At 40.9% G+C, this 15,034-nt stretch overlaps 1 protein-coding gene across 2 annotated transcripts in view; it reads right to left on the bottom strand.

Annotated features, from left to right (window-relative positions):
• The window catches only part of WDR62 (WD repeat domain 62), a 41,898-nt gene that overhangs the window by 2,304 nt on the left and 24,560 nt on the right, over positions 1 to 15,034 (bottom strand). For both annotated transcript variants that reach the window (XM_038382338.2, XM_038382336.2), the window contains exons 17-29: positions 14,594 to 14,705; positions 13,714 to 13,777; positions 12,802 to 12,924; positions 11,834 to 11,964; positions 11,382 to 11,434; positions 9,965 to 10,168; positions 9,228 to 9,379; positions 7,338 to 7,462; positions 6,771 to 6,929; positions 5,203 to 5,329; positions 3,805 to 3,916; positions 2,080 to 2,146; positions 857 to 942 (exon numbers count right to left, since the gene is read on the bottom strand). In XM_038382338.2, coding sequence (XP_038238266.1) covers positions 857 to 942; positions 2,080 to 2,146; positions 3,805 to 3,916; positions 5,203 to 5,329; positions 6,771 to 6,929; positions 7,338 to 7,462; positions 9,228 to 9,379; positions 9,965 to 10,168; positions 11,382 to 11,434; positions 11,834 to 11,964; positions 12,802 to 12,924; positions 13,714 to 13,777; positions 14,594 to 14,705 — 1,515 coding nt within the window. The remainder of the gene's footprint in view (positions 1 to 856; positions 943 to 2,079; positions 2,147 to 3,804; positions 3,917 to 5,202; positions 5,330 to 6,770; positions 6,930 to 7,337; positions 7,463 to 9,227; positions 9,380 to 9,964; positions 10,169 to 11,381; positions 11,435 to 11,833; positions 11,965 to 12,801; positions 12,925 to 13,713; positions 13,778 to 14,593; positions 14,706 to 15,034) is intronic.

Below are 15,034 nucleotides of genomic sequence, written 5' to 3'. Positions count from 1 at the left end.
GTTAGGTACTTAATTCCTATTGAAAGTCAAAGGCATTTCGGTGCCTAACCATTGCTTTCAACCCCAACAGAGAGCTATGCACCCATGTATGCACCTTCCCTACCATGCACCCACCCATTGAAATCAATGGGCATTAGATGGCTAGAATACCTTTCAAAATCTGGTCCTAAATCGTCAAATATATGCTTCTCTCTGATTCAGGTGTGAAAGTGCCAGAAGAGCGTGAACCTGTCAGGACTGAGCGTGTGTGTTTACAATTCACAAGCTTACACACAGTGGAGGGATTTGAAAATTTCAGCTCAACTACTTCCCCAAGACAACATCACATCAGTTTCAGAGCTGGGATTGAAACAAGAATTTTGCACCAGCACCTACATCTGTAGTCAGTCTACTACAACTGGACATCTCTAGTAGCCACGATGGCTCATATATGGGCCATTTAGGGGACAGAGTATCCCACATCTGTCTACTATCGGGTTCTTTACACCTTCCTCTGAAGCATCTGGCCCTGGCCACTACAGGATACAGGACTAGGTGGACTCAGTATGGCCACTCCTATGACAATCTGTTATGGCACGCCCAGTCTAGATAAGCCACATTGTAAAGTCACCTAAGCAGGCTCAGTGGGCAAGTTAAACACCACTCATTGACAGTGTTCCTCTATGCTAAATCTATACATCATTAACAAATAGTTTGCAGCCATTTTGATGATAATCACCACAGTGAATTTCAAAGGCCAGTAATTCCAACAATAGGTAGGGCTCCTAGCAAGGATGTTGGAATTTGTTATTCCTTCCCATGATGCGATAACATCATGTGCTTTCAGTTTATCACATTTCTTTATCCCACACTGTACCTTGTCATAAAGCTGCAACGTCTCCTGGAACACAGTGCGCAAAGATTGCAGGTTCATTTCAGAACTTTTGATGAGGATCTGGGTTTCTAAGAATAAAAAGATTTACTGGGTTTGGACATGCAGTTTCCACATCTGGAGCCTTCCTAGACAAACTGCATCAAGTGGCTGTACTGCAAAATTCAGCTGTAATCTTCCATTATTTTAGCCAGCTACTTTCTTTAAATGACGGCACCAAACCTTTCCAAGAGGACTAGTATAAAACTTGAAGTCTCATCTAATCATTCCTGCCAATTTAGTGACAAGTTTTTGGCTCTTCAAGGGCAAGTTAGAACCTTTCATTCTCTTCACAAAGTCAAAAAGACGACATCAGAATAATCTCAGTCTAATACCAATTACAACTAGAGCAGAAAGAAAAGGAGTACTTGTGGCACCTTAGAGACTAACAAATTTATTAGAGCATAAGCTTTCGTGAGCTACAGCTCACTTCAATGCATCCGATGAAGTGAGCTGTAGCTCACGAAAGCTTATGCTCTAATAAATTTGTTAGTCTCTAAGGTGCCACAAGTACTCCTTTTCTTTTTGCGAATACAGACTAACACAGCTGCTACTCTGAAACTAGAGCAGATTAAGTCACGGGAGAGTTTCCACAGAAGGCAGAGAGTGAGTTCAAGGCTCAAGTGTCAAAAGAATTTATTAGTGGAGGAAAACAGGCCCATTTACATTACTGATCACCTTAAAACTTTTACTTCAAGGGTTCTCTGTCTGGTGTTGAGACAAGCAAAGCTACTACGAATTAACAAGGGACACAAAGAAAGGTCTTTTGAAGAGAGGAGAGCAAACATCGCCACCTTGTGGAAGTCAGGAGGAAAGGCGAGAGCTACTACAGCAACTCTGAAGATTCAAAGTGCGGTGTGCTTATTACGGACATCACTGTCATTAAGTGAAACCGAAGACAAGGGCACTGTTTTCAGAAGCACCTAAGTGACTTAGGAGGCTAAGTCCCATTAAGTTTGAAAATGGAACTTAGATATTTTTGAAAATTGTACCCAAGCTTTTTAAGACCTATATTGCTATACTCCGACAGACAAATGGTGTTAAATCATGTTTCCAGCCGTGTGTGTGTGTGTGTACATAAATGTGAAGCGTGCTTGGGTCATTTTCCATGTTTCTCCCTTTCCCAAATGAAGCATGCATCTCGTCTTACAAATCAATCAGCATCTTACCTGAGGGACTGCATGCCTTGGGGTCTGTTTTTTCCACCACCTCAAGGGGCTTTTCTTCCAATGGTTTCTTTTTTTTAAAAAAAAGAATAATAAATATTCAGAGAAAAGTTGGAAAATAAACCAATATAACAAAGATCCTAGTTTGGCTACAGTGTGTGTTACAAAAGTTTGAAATAATCCTCTAAGGTGGAATTTTCAAAAAATACTCCAGTCCTGTTGATTTTCAAATTGGATTTATGCACCTACATTACATACTTTAATAAATCACATCCTTGAGTTTTCATTTCCTCTCAATAAGACATACACTCTACGTTTCATATATCCTGGTTCTCATATTGCAGTAGCCATTGTGCTATGTTCCACTGAAGAAGAACACAGAGGAAACCAGTATTTATTAGATACAGGAAATACAGAGGTGGACTTAAAATTACAAAACTCATGAAAATATTTTTCCCCCCCTCAACTTCCAACATTAATAGTAACAGTTCTGTTTTCCCCGCTGAGAGCAAATAACATTGCTAAAACAGGAAGCAAGTGAACAATGAAAATCCTGCTGTATTGTAGCTGTTGATCTATCATCATAGCACTAGAGAGCCTCATAATCTTTAATTGTGAAAGTGAATTTGTAATTGATTCAGTTTACATGTCAAACGGTGATTTTCCTAACAGGTGGTGTCACAAATGCCACTGAGCATCGGAAAACCCAGTGGTCCCCTTTCTGCTTTGGATATCATCACGGGCAATACACCAGCTAGTCTCTGATTGGAGGATCCATATCTGGGGTACTTCTATTTCCCACATCATCACAGTATCTCAATGCCTCACAACTTTATTATTTTTATTCTCACAGCACCTCTGGGAGGCAGGACAGTGCTATTATCCCCATTTGCAGAGATGGGGAACTGAGGCCCAGAGAGGCTAAGACCCAGATCCTCAAAAGGTATTTAGGCTTTTGAGTTTAATGGAAGTTAGGAGCCTAAATATCTATGAGGATCTGGGCCTAAGTGACTTGCCCAGAGTCACACAAAATGTCTGCAGAGGATCAAGTCACCCAGCTCTCAAGCCCTAACCACTGGACTGTCCTTCTCTAGTTCATTTAATGCCATCACCTCTGGGGGTGGGGAGGAGAACAGGGAGGGGAAAAAAATAACTGTTGGAAAAGATAACTAGAGCCCTGTGTAAATCATAATTTCATGGAAGGCATGGCCCCCAAATAAACAGTGATCTTTTAAGTTGTTTGTGTTTGAGTGGTTGGTTGGTTTTTTTTTTAAACAGGAAAATCTCTGCAAAAAGACTTTAAATACAAAAAATTTTCTTAACTAGTCAATTTTAAGGATGGAATGAATTTTTACAAGTAACTAGTCTCAAATGTTACTTGTAAAAATTCATTCTAACCTTGAAATTGACTAAATTTACTTGAAAGATTTATTCTGTGCAAACTCTGTAAAATTCAATACTTTGCCATTTACGCTCTTATGAATTTTCTAAAAATTTTGATTTACACAGAGCCCTAGACCAAGAAACAATGAACTATGTTATTAACTGTTTATTGCTTTGAAGGTTGAAAATTTCCCATCCAGTCAGTGTGATTTGTGGTCAAACAGTTTCTAGGATTGGGGTTCAAAACACACCCTTTGTCACACTTCGGTCACTTGTTGTAATAAGACGCAGTGTCTCATTCAGTATTCTGTAGCAGGAAGGGTTCTCTTTGGAAGAAGAGCATACCTCTGAATTCTTTGACTCACTAGATAATCTACTTGCTTCCTTAACTTGGTCTGTTGCATCTGTAGTACTTTGCAATTGCTGACGTGCTCTCGGAAGAAAGGCAGTGGCAAGCCTGGATGCAAATATACAGGAGTCTGAATCAGTTTTGATCTATCAGTTAAACTTGCGTACCAAGCAACCTTTATGACAGACAAGGAGCTTTACCATGAAAGCCCTGAAACTACCAGCCAAGAGACAAGATATTTGTCAGTTTACATACATTAGATCAGGGGTTCTCAAACTGGGGGTCGGGTCAGGGGGTCATGAGGTTATTACATAGGGGGTTGCGAGCTGTCAGCCACCTCCCCAAACCCCGCTTTTCCTCTAGCATTTATAATGGTGTTAAATATAGAAAAATGTGTTTTTAATTTATAAAGGGGCAGGGGGAAAATCACACTCAGAGGCTTGCTATGTGAAAGGGGTCACCAGTACAAAAGTTTGAGAACCGCTACATTCGAATATTGTGTGCAGTGTTGTTGTAGCTGTGTTTGTCCCAGGTTGGTTGTTGGACACGGAGGATGAGGTCACTTTTATTGGAACACTTCTATTGAGCTTACACAGAGCTCTTCTTCAGGTCCTTTAAAGACCTGAATCTAATACTTTAGGTTAGTCCTCTCTGTTCCCAAGTGAAATATTAAAGTCCTATTTGAGTTTCCGAAAAGATTAGACCCTGCAAGAGTCCATATGTTTTACTTTCTAGAGCCAAGATGCTCAACTTGCATTTTAAAGCTTGAAATGAAACCTCTTTAATGGAATGCCCACAAGCAGCTGCCTTATCGACTTAGTGCAGGATTTTTCAGAAGCACCTAATGGATTTAAAATGATTAAAGTTGCACTGGAAGTCAAGGAGATAAGCAATTCCAAACTGTGTAGGTGCTTTAGAAACCCCTGACCTTTAAATCATTGTCACTATCTTTTATCCAGCTGACTTGGATTAGAAGAACTAGGTTTCAGAGTAGCAGCCGTGTTAGTCTGTATTCGCAAAAAGAAAAGGAGTACTTGTGGCACCTTAGAGACTAACAAATTTATTAGAGCATAAGCTTTCGTGAGCTACAGCTCACTTCATCGGATGCATTTGGTGGAAAAAACAGTTTATACTGTTAGCAGCTGGAGTCGTACTGATGAACAGTACCACTTTCTGAGAACTCAAATGACAGACAAAAAGTGAATAAAAAGTAAGTGGCACTTTACAGACAAGACAAAGTCTCTGCACCAAGTATCTTGCTATCTTAAGTTATTTCAGATACTATGGTGATTGATGCTCTATAAACAGGATATATTGAGACAGACTGGTGAGTGAAAGGGGGAAATAACCATATGAAAAGATGTATTTTGACCCAGGAAACACGCTGCACCTACCTGCTGTTCTTCTGGCAGCGTGAGAGAAATCTTGCAGAAATACTCAAACGTGGATTCAAGAACATGGTTTTTTCGTCATCCACATCTTCAGGTGGCTTCAAATCCTTTAAGCAGCCATTAAACTTTTCTGTGTTTAAGGAAAGAGAAACATCCCATCAGAACTGCGTTCAGATTCCCTAGGCCCACTGCTCTACAATCACAGACCAATAATGAAAAAGTTCAAGAGAGGGAAAAAAAAAAATCTTGTTTATTAGGGTAGTGCCCAGGGACCAAGTGAGAACAGGGTCCAATTGTGCTAATCACTATACAGCAGCTAACAGATCCAGCTCCAAATGAGCTTACAGTCCAGCAGACTAGACACCCACAAAGCAGGGGAAAGGGATAGAATATTCAGGCAAAATGAAGTATAGTGATAATTATATTGACCACCTTTGTAAAGTGCTTTGTGACCAGAGAATGAAAAAAGTGCTACATCAGAGCTAGAAATTTATTACCATCTGATTTCTAATACAGAATCACAGTAGAAAAAACAAGACAGGCCATAGGATTTGTGCCTCAAGAGAGTGAATCATGTGCAATCTGCCTGGGTTCTGAAGTGAACTACACTTTAAGCCTCAGTACTGTGTGCATTCCAGATATTGAATACATACTAATAAAGGCAAATAGAAGAACTTCACATACATGAAGCAATTTCAAAGGTTGCTGCCAGAAGTGAAGCTCCTTGAAAGACCCCGAAGAAAGCCAACAAGCAGTTAGACAGGCTGTGGTAATAATTAAGTCTTCGAGTCATACATGACAGTTGTATTGGCTTTGAGATGAAAAAGATAAGATCTTTTAACTCAAATGCAAAACTCTCTCACTGACTTCAATGGGAGGGGCTGATCCTACTATACAAAACAATTCCAGATAAGATGGAAAATGGGTGTGAATTTACCACACTACACAGATTTATTTTAATATACAGTCATTATGATTGAGGCGCATGGGTACAGAAACATTACATATTGTTATGCTGAAAGGTGCTAATGGCTTGGATCCAAAGACAATCACAGACTTGTTAAAGCCAATGAGTGAGCCCAGCACTCTTTCATGCTCAATGGAGAAATCAAGCTTCTTCAGGTAGTTTAACCAGCTGCTGCCTTGGGCCACATAGCAGTTCAGTGCTGAGCTGTGTGGACTGAGGGGTTTCCCTGGCTGCAGACACAGGCTAGGAAAATGGTTGCAAGCTATAGGATGGGTGTAGAAGGCAGAAAGCTAGAGGAAGGAGCTTTGAGAGCGATCCTGAAAGGAAGCAGAGGGACAGGGCTCCTGAGGCACAGAGTCCCCTAGAGGGGCAGATGGGATTTCTGAGAGAGGAAATGTTTGATTCTATGTGCAGGGAAACAGGACCCTCTGGACATTTTCTGTACGTCACCAAGACCACACAAACATATACCTGATTTGTATCATCAATTTCTCATCTTAATGAGGACAACCCTACAAAGCCCCAAATTTTGGTGAGCCGCTGGGGTCAAAGGGGCACCATACATGGCATTATTTTCATAATTTATTTGGAACTTAAGTGGTACCTTCCGCATGGGCATCTGCCAAGGTCTCAAAATGATGTTTCAGGTACTTCTCTTGTTCTGGGGTTTGGGGTAAAGAACTGTCTCTCCGGATGTTTCCGTCCAAATCAGTTGTTTCTATTTCCACGTCCAAGTCTCCATCTGAGCCCAACGAGTCCTCGTCTAGCATTACATTACACAGATCAAGAAAGAAAAAAAGAGTTAAAGAAGAGATGCAAAAGGACTGATGGTGGAGTCTGGCATGCGTTAGGTTTTTTATTAATAAAAAAAATCACGTTATGACAGGCAGGTGTTCAAATAGGTCTGTAAGCCTTGAACCAACATAGCACTCAAGCATGTGTGAGACTTTAAATGTGCAAGTATTCCCTGACTATTCACAGGCTCAGAGTCACCCCCAGCTTTAACAGCGTTTTCGAATTGGGGCCTTATCCTAGAAAACTGTTTTAAATACTTCCAGAACTGCCATGGATATACAAGTAGAGATTTTTAAGCCCCAACCTGCTGCTTTATCACCCTCCCACCTTTTAATATTATAAAGGCTGGTTATGCTGTTGTATTTTCAAACCTTACCTTCCTGTTGTCGATCAAAAGCAGCTGTTTCAGAATCCAGAGATGTGACAGGGCAGCCTTTGTCTTTCCCATTTTTGACTTCCTTCTGATAAAGAGGCTGAAGATGTAGCTCCTTCACATATTTACTTGAAAATGAAAGAAAAAAAAAAGGGAGAAAGCAGATTGATGCATTAAGAATTCTCACAATTTTCAAAGCGCTGTTAAAGCACTGGCCTTTTTATGATACACTGGGAGAGTCGATAACTCAGGCAGAGAGGGTCTTTCATCTGTAGGCAACTAGATTTAAATCCAATCCATCATGTCAGTGGTGTTCAAACATCACATAGTAATTTTGATCTATATTATATGACTTGGCAATTCCAGTCTGGCTTTCACAGATGAATAACACTGAGTGGAAAAAAAAAATCCCACCATCACAATTATTCTAGCTCAAAGGCTCAGCAGGAAGGATCAGGACTGAGGCCCAGATCCTCAAAAGATATCTAGGCTCCTAATGTCCAAAATACCTCTGACCATCTGGGCCTGCTGCTTCTTGAGACTAAAATACTCTTTCATCCTGAGAGGTAGTCCCCACATCAGAATATTAGCAACAAGAGTGACTGAACTTTTAGAAGTTACACTGAAAAAAGTTAGTTTTTAAATTCTGTTTGAGAGTCTCAGAATATCCACATCATAAACAAGTGTCTTTGGATGGTAGACTATAAAGAACCATTACTCAAACTTAGCAGATACTTTAGAACTGCCACCTTATCCTTCTCAGGCGAGAAGCTTTCTGAGCCATCTGAGAAACCAAGAGCTGGATATTAACCAGGCAAGTAGGACAGAAGGAAAATAGCAGGAGGACAGGAAAGAGTAGAGTAACAAGCAGCAATTACGGATAAGTAGTTTTATCTTGTCTTCTCTTCACCAGATCTAGAGAGACACATTCAAGGTCTAATAAGCGGAACAGATTTGAAGAAGGAGCTCAGAAAACCCGAGGAACGAACTCCTGCACCTTACATACTCAACACTGCAACCAGATCTATAGGAAAGTTAACTGCAGGGTGGTGAAGGAGGCAAGTACTACCTTATGAAGGAAGGGCAGAGAAATGTCCCAACTATCATGCAGCTGACCCATAACTCTACGGGGAGCATCACTTGCTTACAGCATCAATGGGGGAGAGGGAGCAACAAATGATATAAAGCCAAGTTTACTCGAAGCTGGGAATGGGCGACATGGGATGGATCACTTGAGGATTACCTGTTCTGTTTATTCCTTCTGAAGCACCTGGCATTGGCCACTGTCGGAAGACAGGATACTGGGCTAGATGGACCTTTGGTCTGACCCAGCATGGCTGTTCTTATGTTCTTCCAATCTGCCCAACAATAGTTGTTCAGATTGTTTTCTAACCTAACTAGGGCCTTCAAGTGAAATATTTTGCAACATAAATAGCCTTATATTGTCCTTTTACTACAGAAGAGCTTAACAATGCATCCTCACAACAAAGACATGGCGATTCACCAGGGGAGGTGGCTAGACAAGTGGCTATATGGAAAGCCCTTAAAAAGCAGACACTTCCCAGTTTCTGACCCCAGCCGCAAACTGACTTTTTCCACCATAAGAAACGTTCGACTAGTCGGTCTTGCAGTTATTATCGTAGCACCTAGTAGCCCCTGACATGGACTAAGACCCCATTGTGCTAGGTGCTGTACAGAGAATTGCTAGTACTTTGGGGAAATTAATTCTAGATCACACAAGACACTCAGCCCAATAAGACCTATGAACTGCTAAGATGAACATATGAATGAATACCTTGATACAGCTCTACAAATAGTTTTAATTTGGCAAAGGAAGGAAGGGCTAATATGTAAATACATTCAAATTTAATCTTACTGCGAAGCAATACTAACCTTTCTGCCTCTAAAGAGCTGTCCCCAGTCTGTGCATCATATATGCTGTTTCCACTAATTTCAAGAGATTCAGGCTCCTGATTTGTTTCATCCTCTGAGAAGAGATCCGGGCCTTTGAAGTCCTCAATGACATTGCTAGGGGAATTCTCAGTCTGTAGGAAATACAAAGCTTCATTTCTTCTTAAAAACACAAAAGGTTCTCAAGCTATGCATTGGCCTGCAGACATTAAGGGTATGTCGTGTCTACGCTACAATCAGAGGCGTGATTGCAGCTCACATTGACATACCTGTGCTAGCTTTAATCTAGCTAGCGCAACTAAAAAATAGCAGTGAAGACGAGATGGGACATGGATCCCAGCTCAGGCTAGGAACATGAATATGTATCCAGAGTTCCAGGCGGGCTCGTACAGCCCACACTGCTGCATCTTCACTGCTATTTAAGTTGTGCTAGCTAAATGAAACCTAGCACAGGTATGCCTACCCAAGCTGCAATCACATCTCTGACTGCACTGTAGCGTAGACATTCTCAGAGATGGCTGGATGTGGTTCTTTATACAAAGGTAGGGTGGACACAAGTGCCCAGGAGTCGTATTTAATGATAAATAACAACTGCAACAAACAAGGGATATTGACAGAAATGAAATTTATTCTGAACAAAGTGACTTTGGTTCTCTTAAACGAATAAAGAGAGGACAGTCAAAACAAATCTTAACTATAAGCAACATGAGATCACTAACCTCCAAGAGTAGTTGGTCCAGATTCTTTGGCTCGAGTTCAGTGTCACCCAGGAAGTCATTTTTTATTGGGGTAAAGTAACTAATGTCTGTGTCTAAAAGGGTTTTAATTGGCTCTTTGTCAGCACTTTCTGCCCATCGTCCTTGTGGCTGGTAATTCACCCTTGGGTTAAACGTCATACCGTCCGAATTTTCTGCCTCTCCCAGCTACAGAAAGAAAGTTTTCCAGGTTTTTAAGCAGTGTGTGTAGTTTCTAGGGATCAAATGCAACTGCAATAATTTTTTTCGGTTCTAAGTTAAAGTAATGAAAAGAGTAAATTTAAAATATTTTAAGAACAAACACAATGTGTTTGAGAGAAAAAAAAAAATCACTGTTTTACTTAGCCGCTAAGACATCAGTTTGAGATCGGAAGGTTACGCATTTGGAGAACTGCAGTTAGTAGATTAAACGGAAAGGCATTTTGCTGAAGATTCTAACAGAAAAGTCCATACTGATTGGTGGCTCGTGTTTTACTAATAGAAGAAATGCACTTTCTGAATTTGGATGACCTGTCTTGATCTGGGGGAGACTATCCAGGCACAGTTCAAATTAATGGAAGAAGAGAAAGAGTTTGGGATGACTCCCTTTTATAAATCTGGTTTATGTCGTCAAATCCATGGCCACTATATGAGCGTTTACTCCTGCCCCACGGTCAAACTGTTTGAGTTGAGGGTTCTGAAATCATTGTAAAAGTGGGCACCTGCAGATGCAGGAAAGTGACGGAGACTCCTTAAAACATCTCATATGCCCCGTACTTTTTTAATCATTTGTGTAATTAAATGGGGGAAGCAAAGGATGACATCTTTCTTTTTAAGTGCCCAATTGTATCTCCAATAATTGTTTAGCGCACTGGCAGTGGGACAGAAACACAGGTTTAGTGATCATGCTATGAGAGAGTTTAATGCAACTGCAAATGGGGCACCAATAAAAAAATACCTGCAGAGTCAGAATCTTGTCAAATGCCTCACCTTTCATGAAGCTCATGTTAGATTCTATGTATCTTTGCGCCTGCCCCTCTCATGGGTATATTTAAGGCAAGGGAGAGAAATGCGGCCAGCAATTTGTTGCTATTATTGTTAGATGAGGGATATGTGGACGACAATACCAGCCAGCTCATAGATAGTGCTTTTCATCAAAAGATCTCAAAGAGCTGCATAATCTTTAATGTATTTATCACCACAACACCCCAGTGCTATTGTCCCCATTGTATAACTGGAGAACTGAGGCCCAGAGAGGCTAAGTGACGTGCCCAAGCTTACACAGGAAGTCTGTGGTGGAGCAGGGAAATGAATCCAGGTCTCAGGCTAGTTCTAGCCACTGCATCATCCCTCCTCTCAAATAAAGCTCTTTTATACAGCTACATAATAACGCCCAGCTTACCAGTCTCTTTGCCCACATAGGTAGCTTGCCATTAGTTAGTATGCAGATAGGATCTGAAAAACAAAACCAAGTGACTGTTGAGATAAGCAATAAAGCTTATGCTGGGAAGCATTTGCTGCAGGGGAATGAGCTGAAGAGTGTGGGACCTTGTGATTTCTAATCCTGCGTGAAACAGGATGGTCTGACCCTAAAGGGTCACAGCCCAGCCAACCATGTTACACTGTGTTTTAACCACAGGAACATGCTCCCACTCTACTGAAGTTTAAAAAAAAAAAAAAAAAAAAAAAAAGACTCCTTGACTATCTAGAATATTTTCTATTCCTCTCTCCCTCCTCTGTGATTCTCCAACAAAACTTCCAAAAGGCTCAGGGTGTAAAAGCAGGAGAGTGCAAAAAGACAGTAAGTTTACATAAACATCACAACTGATTGACACACTAAGCTGGAGCGCATGCCTGTGTCAAAGTCTTTGGCTGGAGTCTGCAGAGAGGAGTCCTCTTCTCTCTCTTCATCAGTATCGTAGTCAGTCGGCTCTTCTGCCTTCTGGGACATCCTTCCACTTGGCACAGCAACATAGGTCTCCCGCCTGAGGAACAATGTAAGCGTACAACCGTTACCTGCATCCTTGCTCCACTCTGCCTTACTTGTTACTCATGCACGTGTCTTATATTTGAAAGTTCTGGATTCAGATAACAGTGGCCACTATCCCCAGGGGAAGTTCAGGCTACCAGCCCAAAATACCAGTAGGCAATGCAGCACACATTTGGCCAACCACTGGGCTGAAGCTGTAGTTCCCCGTGTGGGCCAAGAGATGCTGCCATGGAGCCCAGCTCTGGGCAGAAACAGAACATGTCTTCGTCCTGTCTGGCTGCTTCCCCTGCTGCATTCGGAGCAAGGAAGAAATAGTGGGCAGCCATGGCATCAGCTGCAGCAAGTGGTGGAGAGGTGATGACGGCTGATGAGTGGGGACAGATGGCAAGGGAGCCTCAATACTAGCCCCAGGCTCCTCCAACTCTCCCAGATGCCACCCACCTACCTGCCCCAGCACTCACCCAACTCCAGTGACCCACTCCCCCAGTGGCCATGCCCCTACTTGACCACACCCAGCTACCCCTAGGCAGGGCTCAGTCCCCCAATTAACCCAGACAACCACTTGCACCCTTCCCCTCTGATATCTTCCTACCGCTACCTGCCAAGTTTTGTGCAGTTCCTTTTCCTACCCCCAACCACTGCTTGGGGAAGGGTATATTAACCATAAACTTAGCTTTATGGTCATCTGCAAATTATTCAATATCCACATTAGCTCACTGCATAATTTGCATAGAAGGTCAAACATGGAGCTGCCGAAAACTTGCAGCTATTAATAAGAGCTGCAATAGAATCAAATTCCTAACAAGCAGTTAAGGAAAGCCCACTTTAATACCTGATTTGATTAGACCAGTTTAATTCCTTGGCTTTCTTCTGCTGTTGTATTTGATTGAGCTCCACTAAGTGCTGTTTCATACGGTTTGTAATCTCAGGGCCAAGGTGCCATATAAACACACAACTGTTGATAAAAAAGATTTGTTTAGGACCATAAAATTCTGGAATGTCTTGCATTCTGCAATACCTTTCAGGCTGAAGAATCCCAAATTGGTTTACAAAATCCAATGCTACAAATTATTGAACTCTTTCAGTTCCGAATAAAGTCTCTAGCCAATGGTCATCAAGTCAATTCAGTGAGCTTGTACCCACCCAGAGCTATTAAAAAACCAAACCCCAACCCAACACCCTCAAAATCAAGCCAAATCTACTCCAAACACCATCATCAAGCCACAAAACAAAATCAGAAATATCAGGTACCACCTCACCTGTTCATACCATCAAATTCAGCTCCAATCTGGTAGACCCAGTCCAACTCCCATTAAAGCCAACACTTAGTTAAAACAGATCTGTAATCTTCCATTGATGATGCTCCATTGACAGTAGCAATGATGGGAGCTGTAGCATAGACACGGTGCAGTTTTCTATCATAGTGATGTTAGAAATTATGTTTACATAGCGAATAAAAAAAGCCTGCACCCTGGCTACACTGCAGCTTTCACCATTGCTACCAGTGATAATGAGTTGTGTATTCTAGGACAAACCTAGACACACAAAGAGCCCAGTAACTTTGATGGGAGTGTGCTCAGGGTCAGAGCCTCCTCCCTTCCCTCCCATTCCCCTCCCCCAGGAATGATGGCTTACTGAGTAAATGTGTTAAAATATTCATAGTTCCCCTACGTTAATACTTTCCCTTGAAGTATTACATTCAAATTAGCGTTGACATAAACATATTTTGTCAAATCATACGTACCTGTCTCCTGAGACTGTAATTAAATGCTTGCAATCATAGGTAAACTTCATCCCAGTTACTATTTCTGGAACATAAGAAATTAAGCCCTATTGGTCTCTTGTTCAGAAGACAATGAATTTGTGTAGTAATTTTCAGTATTATTCAAACGATTTTAGGAACAAAATGAGTTTTGGTTAGTAAGGGCATATTCTTGGTTCGATATGAAGTGACTGAAGATACAGTTGACATAGTTAAATTACGGGCGTATCCTAATTTGAATTAATTTAATCAATCGTATTCCTCTTTTCTCACTGGAATAGCCCTAGTTAAGTCACAAGCTACTAGTGATTCCTGATAAAACTTCTCATTTCCTAAATATTAGATCTCTGGATGCAAACAATTCTGGATGTTAGTGTTAAGTCAGCATGCAGGTTTTGATATCTTACTGAATATTCTGATCTACAATAAGACTATTGAAATATTTCTAAAAGCTTTGGAAAAACGTATTGTGTAGAGGACAATACCACACAAATCGAAAAACATTGTGTTGTGCTTGGAGTTTAAAAACGTTCTAAAATATGCTAATATTGGATGAAATGAATTATGTAACTATGATTAGAGCTGGTTAAGATCATTTAATGAAAGGCATTTTTTAAAAAATTATGTCCCTTTTACTACTAACTATGCTTTATAGTTTATTGTTCGTTTAGAACACATAGGATTATTCCTGGTAAAGTTTCACCTGAGAAATTGTTGGCTAGGATAATGCTTTGGGGAAATCTTTAATAACTTAGTTGTTTTCAATTCACAAGTGAAATGACTAGTGGAAGAGACAGGCGCTAAATTCTAGGTTAAGTGTTCTTGAGATAAGCAACTATAATGATAAAATGGAAAAGCACACCTGAATGGCCAAACATTTTTGCAACACACTCGCCGGAATGGAAGTCAATGACCGAAATACTCTTATCGGAGCAACTAGTTGCTAGAAAAGTTCCTGAGGGATCCAGCTGTACCTGCAGAGACAAGATACATTTCAAATAATTCCTCTTATTAGGAGAAACTGCACATCCTCCTTCCAAAACCTAAAGAGCACAGGGTTAGTTAACTGTAAGTACAGTGCCCAAATAATTTCAACCACACATTATGGAGTTATACATATTTACTGTTGTGAGAGCATTAGAAACTGTTGAACTGGTAGATTTCCAGTCAGCTCTGTCATGCCCAGAGGTATTATTCTTTAAAAAACAAAGGAGTAGACATGTTGTCTTGGAGGGATTAATACTCCAAAAGGTTTGAAGAAACAGTTATCAGATTATTTCAGAGCAGATTCAGGTTTCTGAAC

The sequence above is a fragment of the Dermochelys coriacea genome, chromosome 23 (genome assembly GCF_009764565.3).
Source record: "Dermochelys coriacea isolate rDerCor1 chromosome 23, rDerCor1.pri.v4, whole genome shotgun sequence".
NCBI classification, from domain to species: Eukaryota; Metazoa; Chordata; order Testudines; family Dermochelyidae; genus Dermochelys; species Dermochelys coriacea.
The sequence above is the reverse complement of the archived record's forward strand: the minus strand, read 5'-3'. Positions and strand labels throughout refer to the sequence as shown.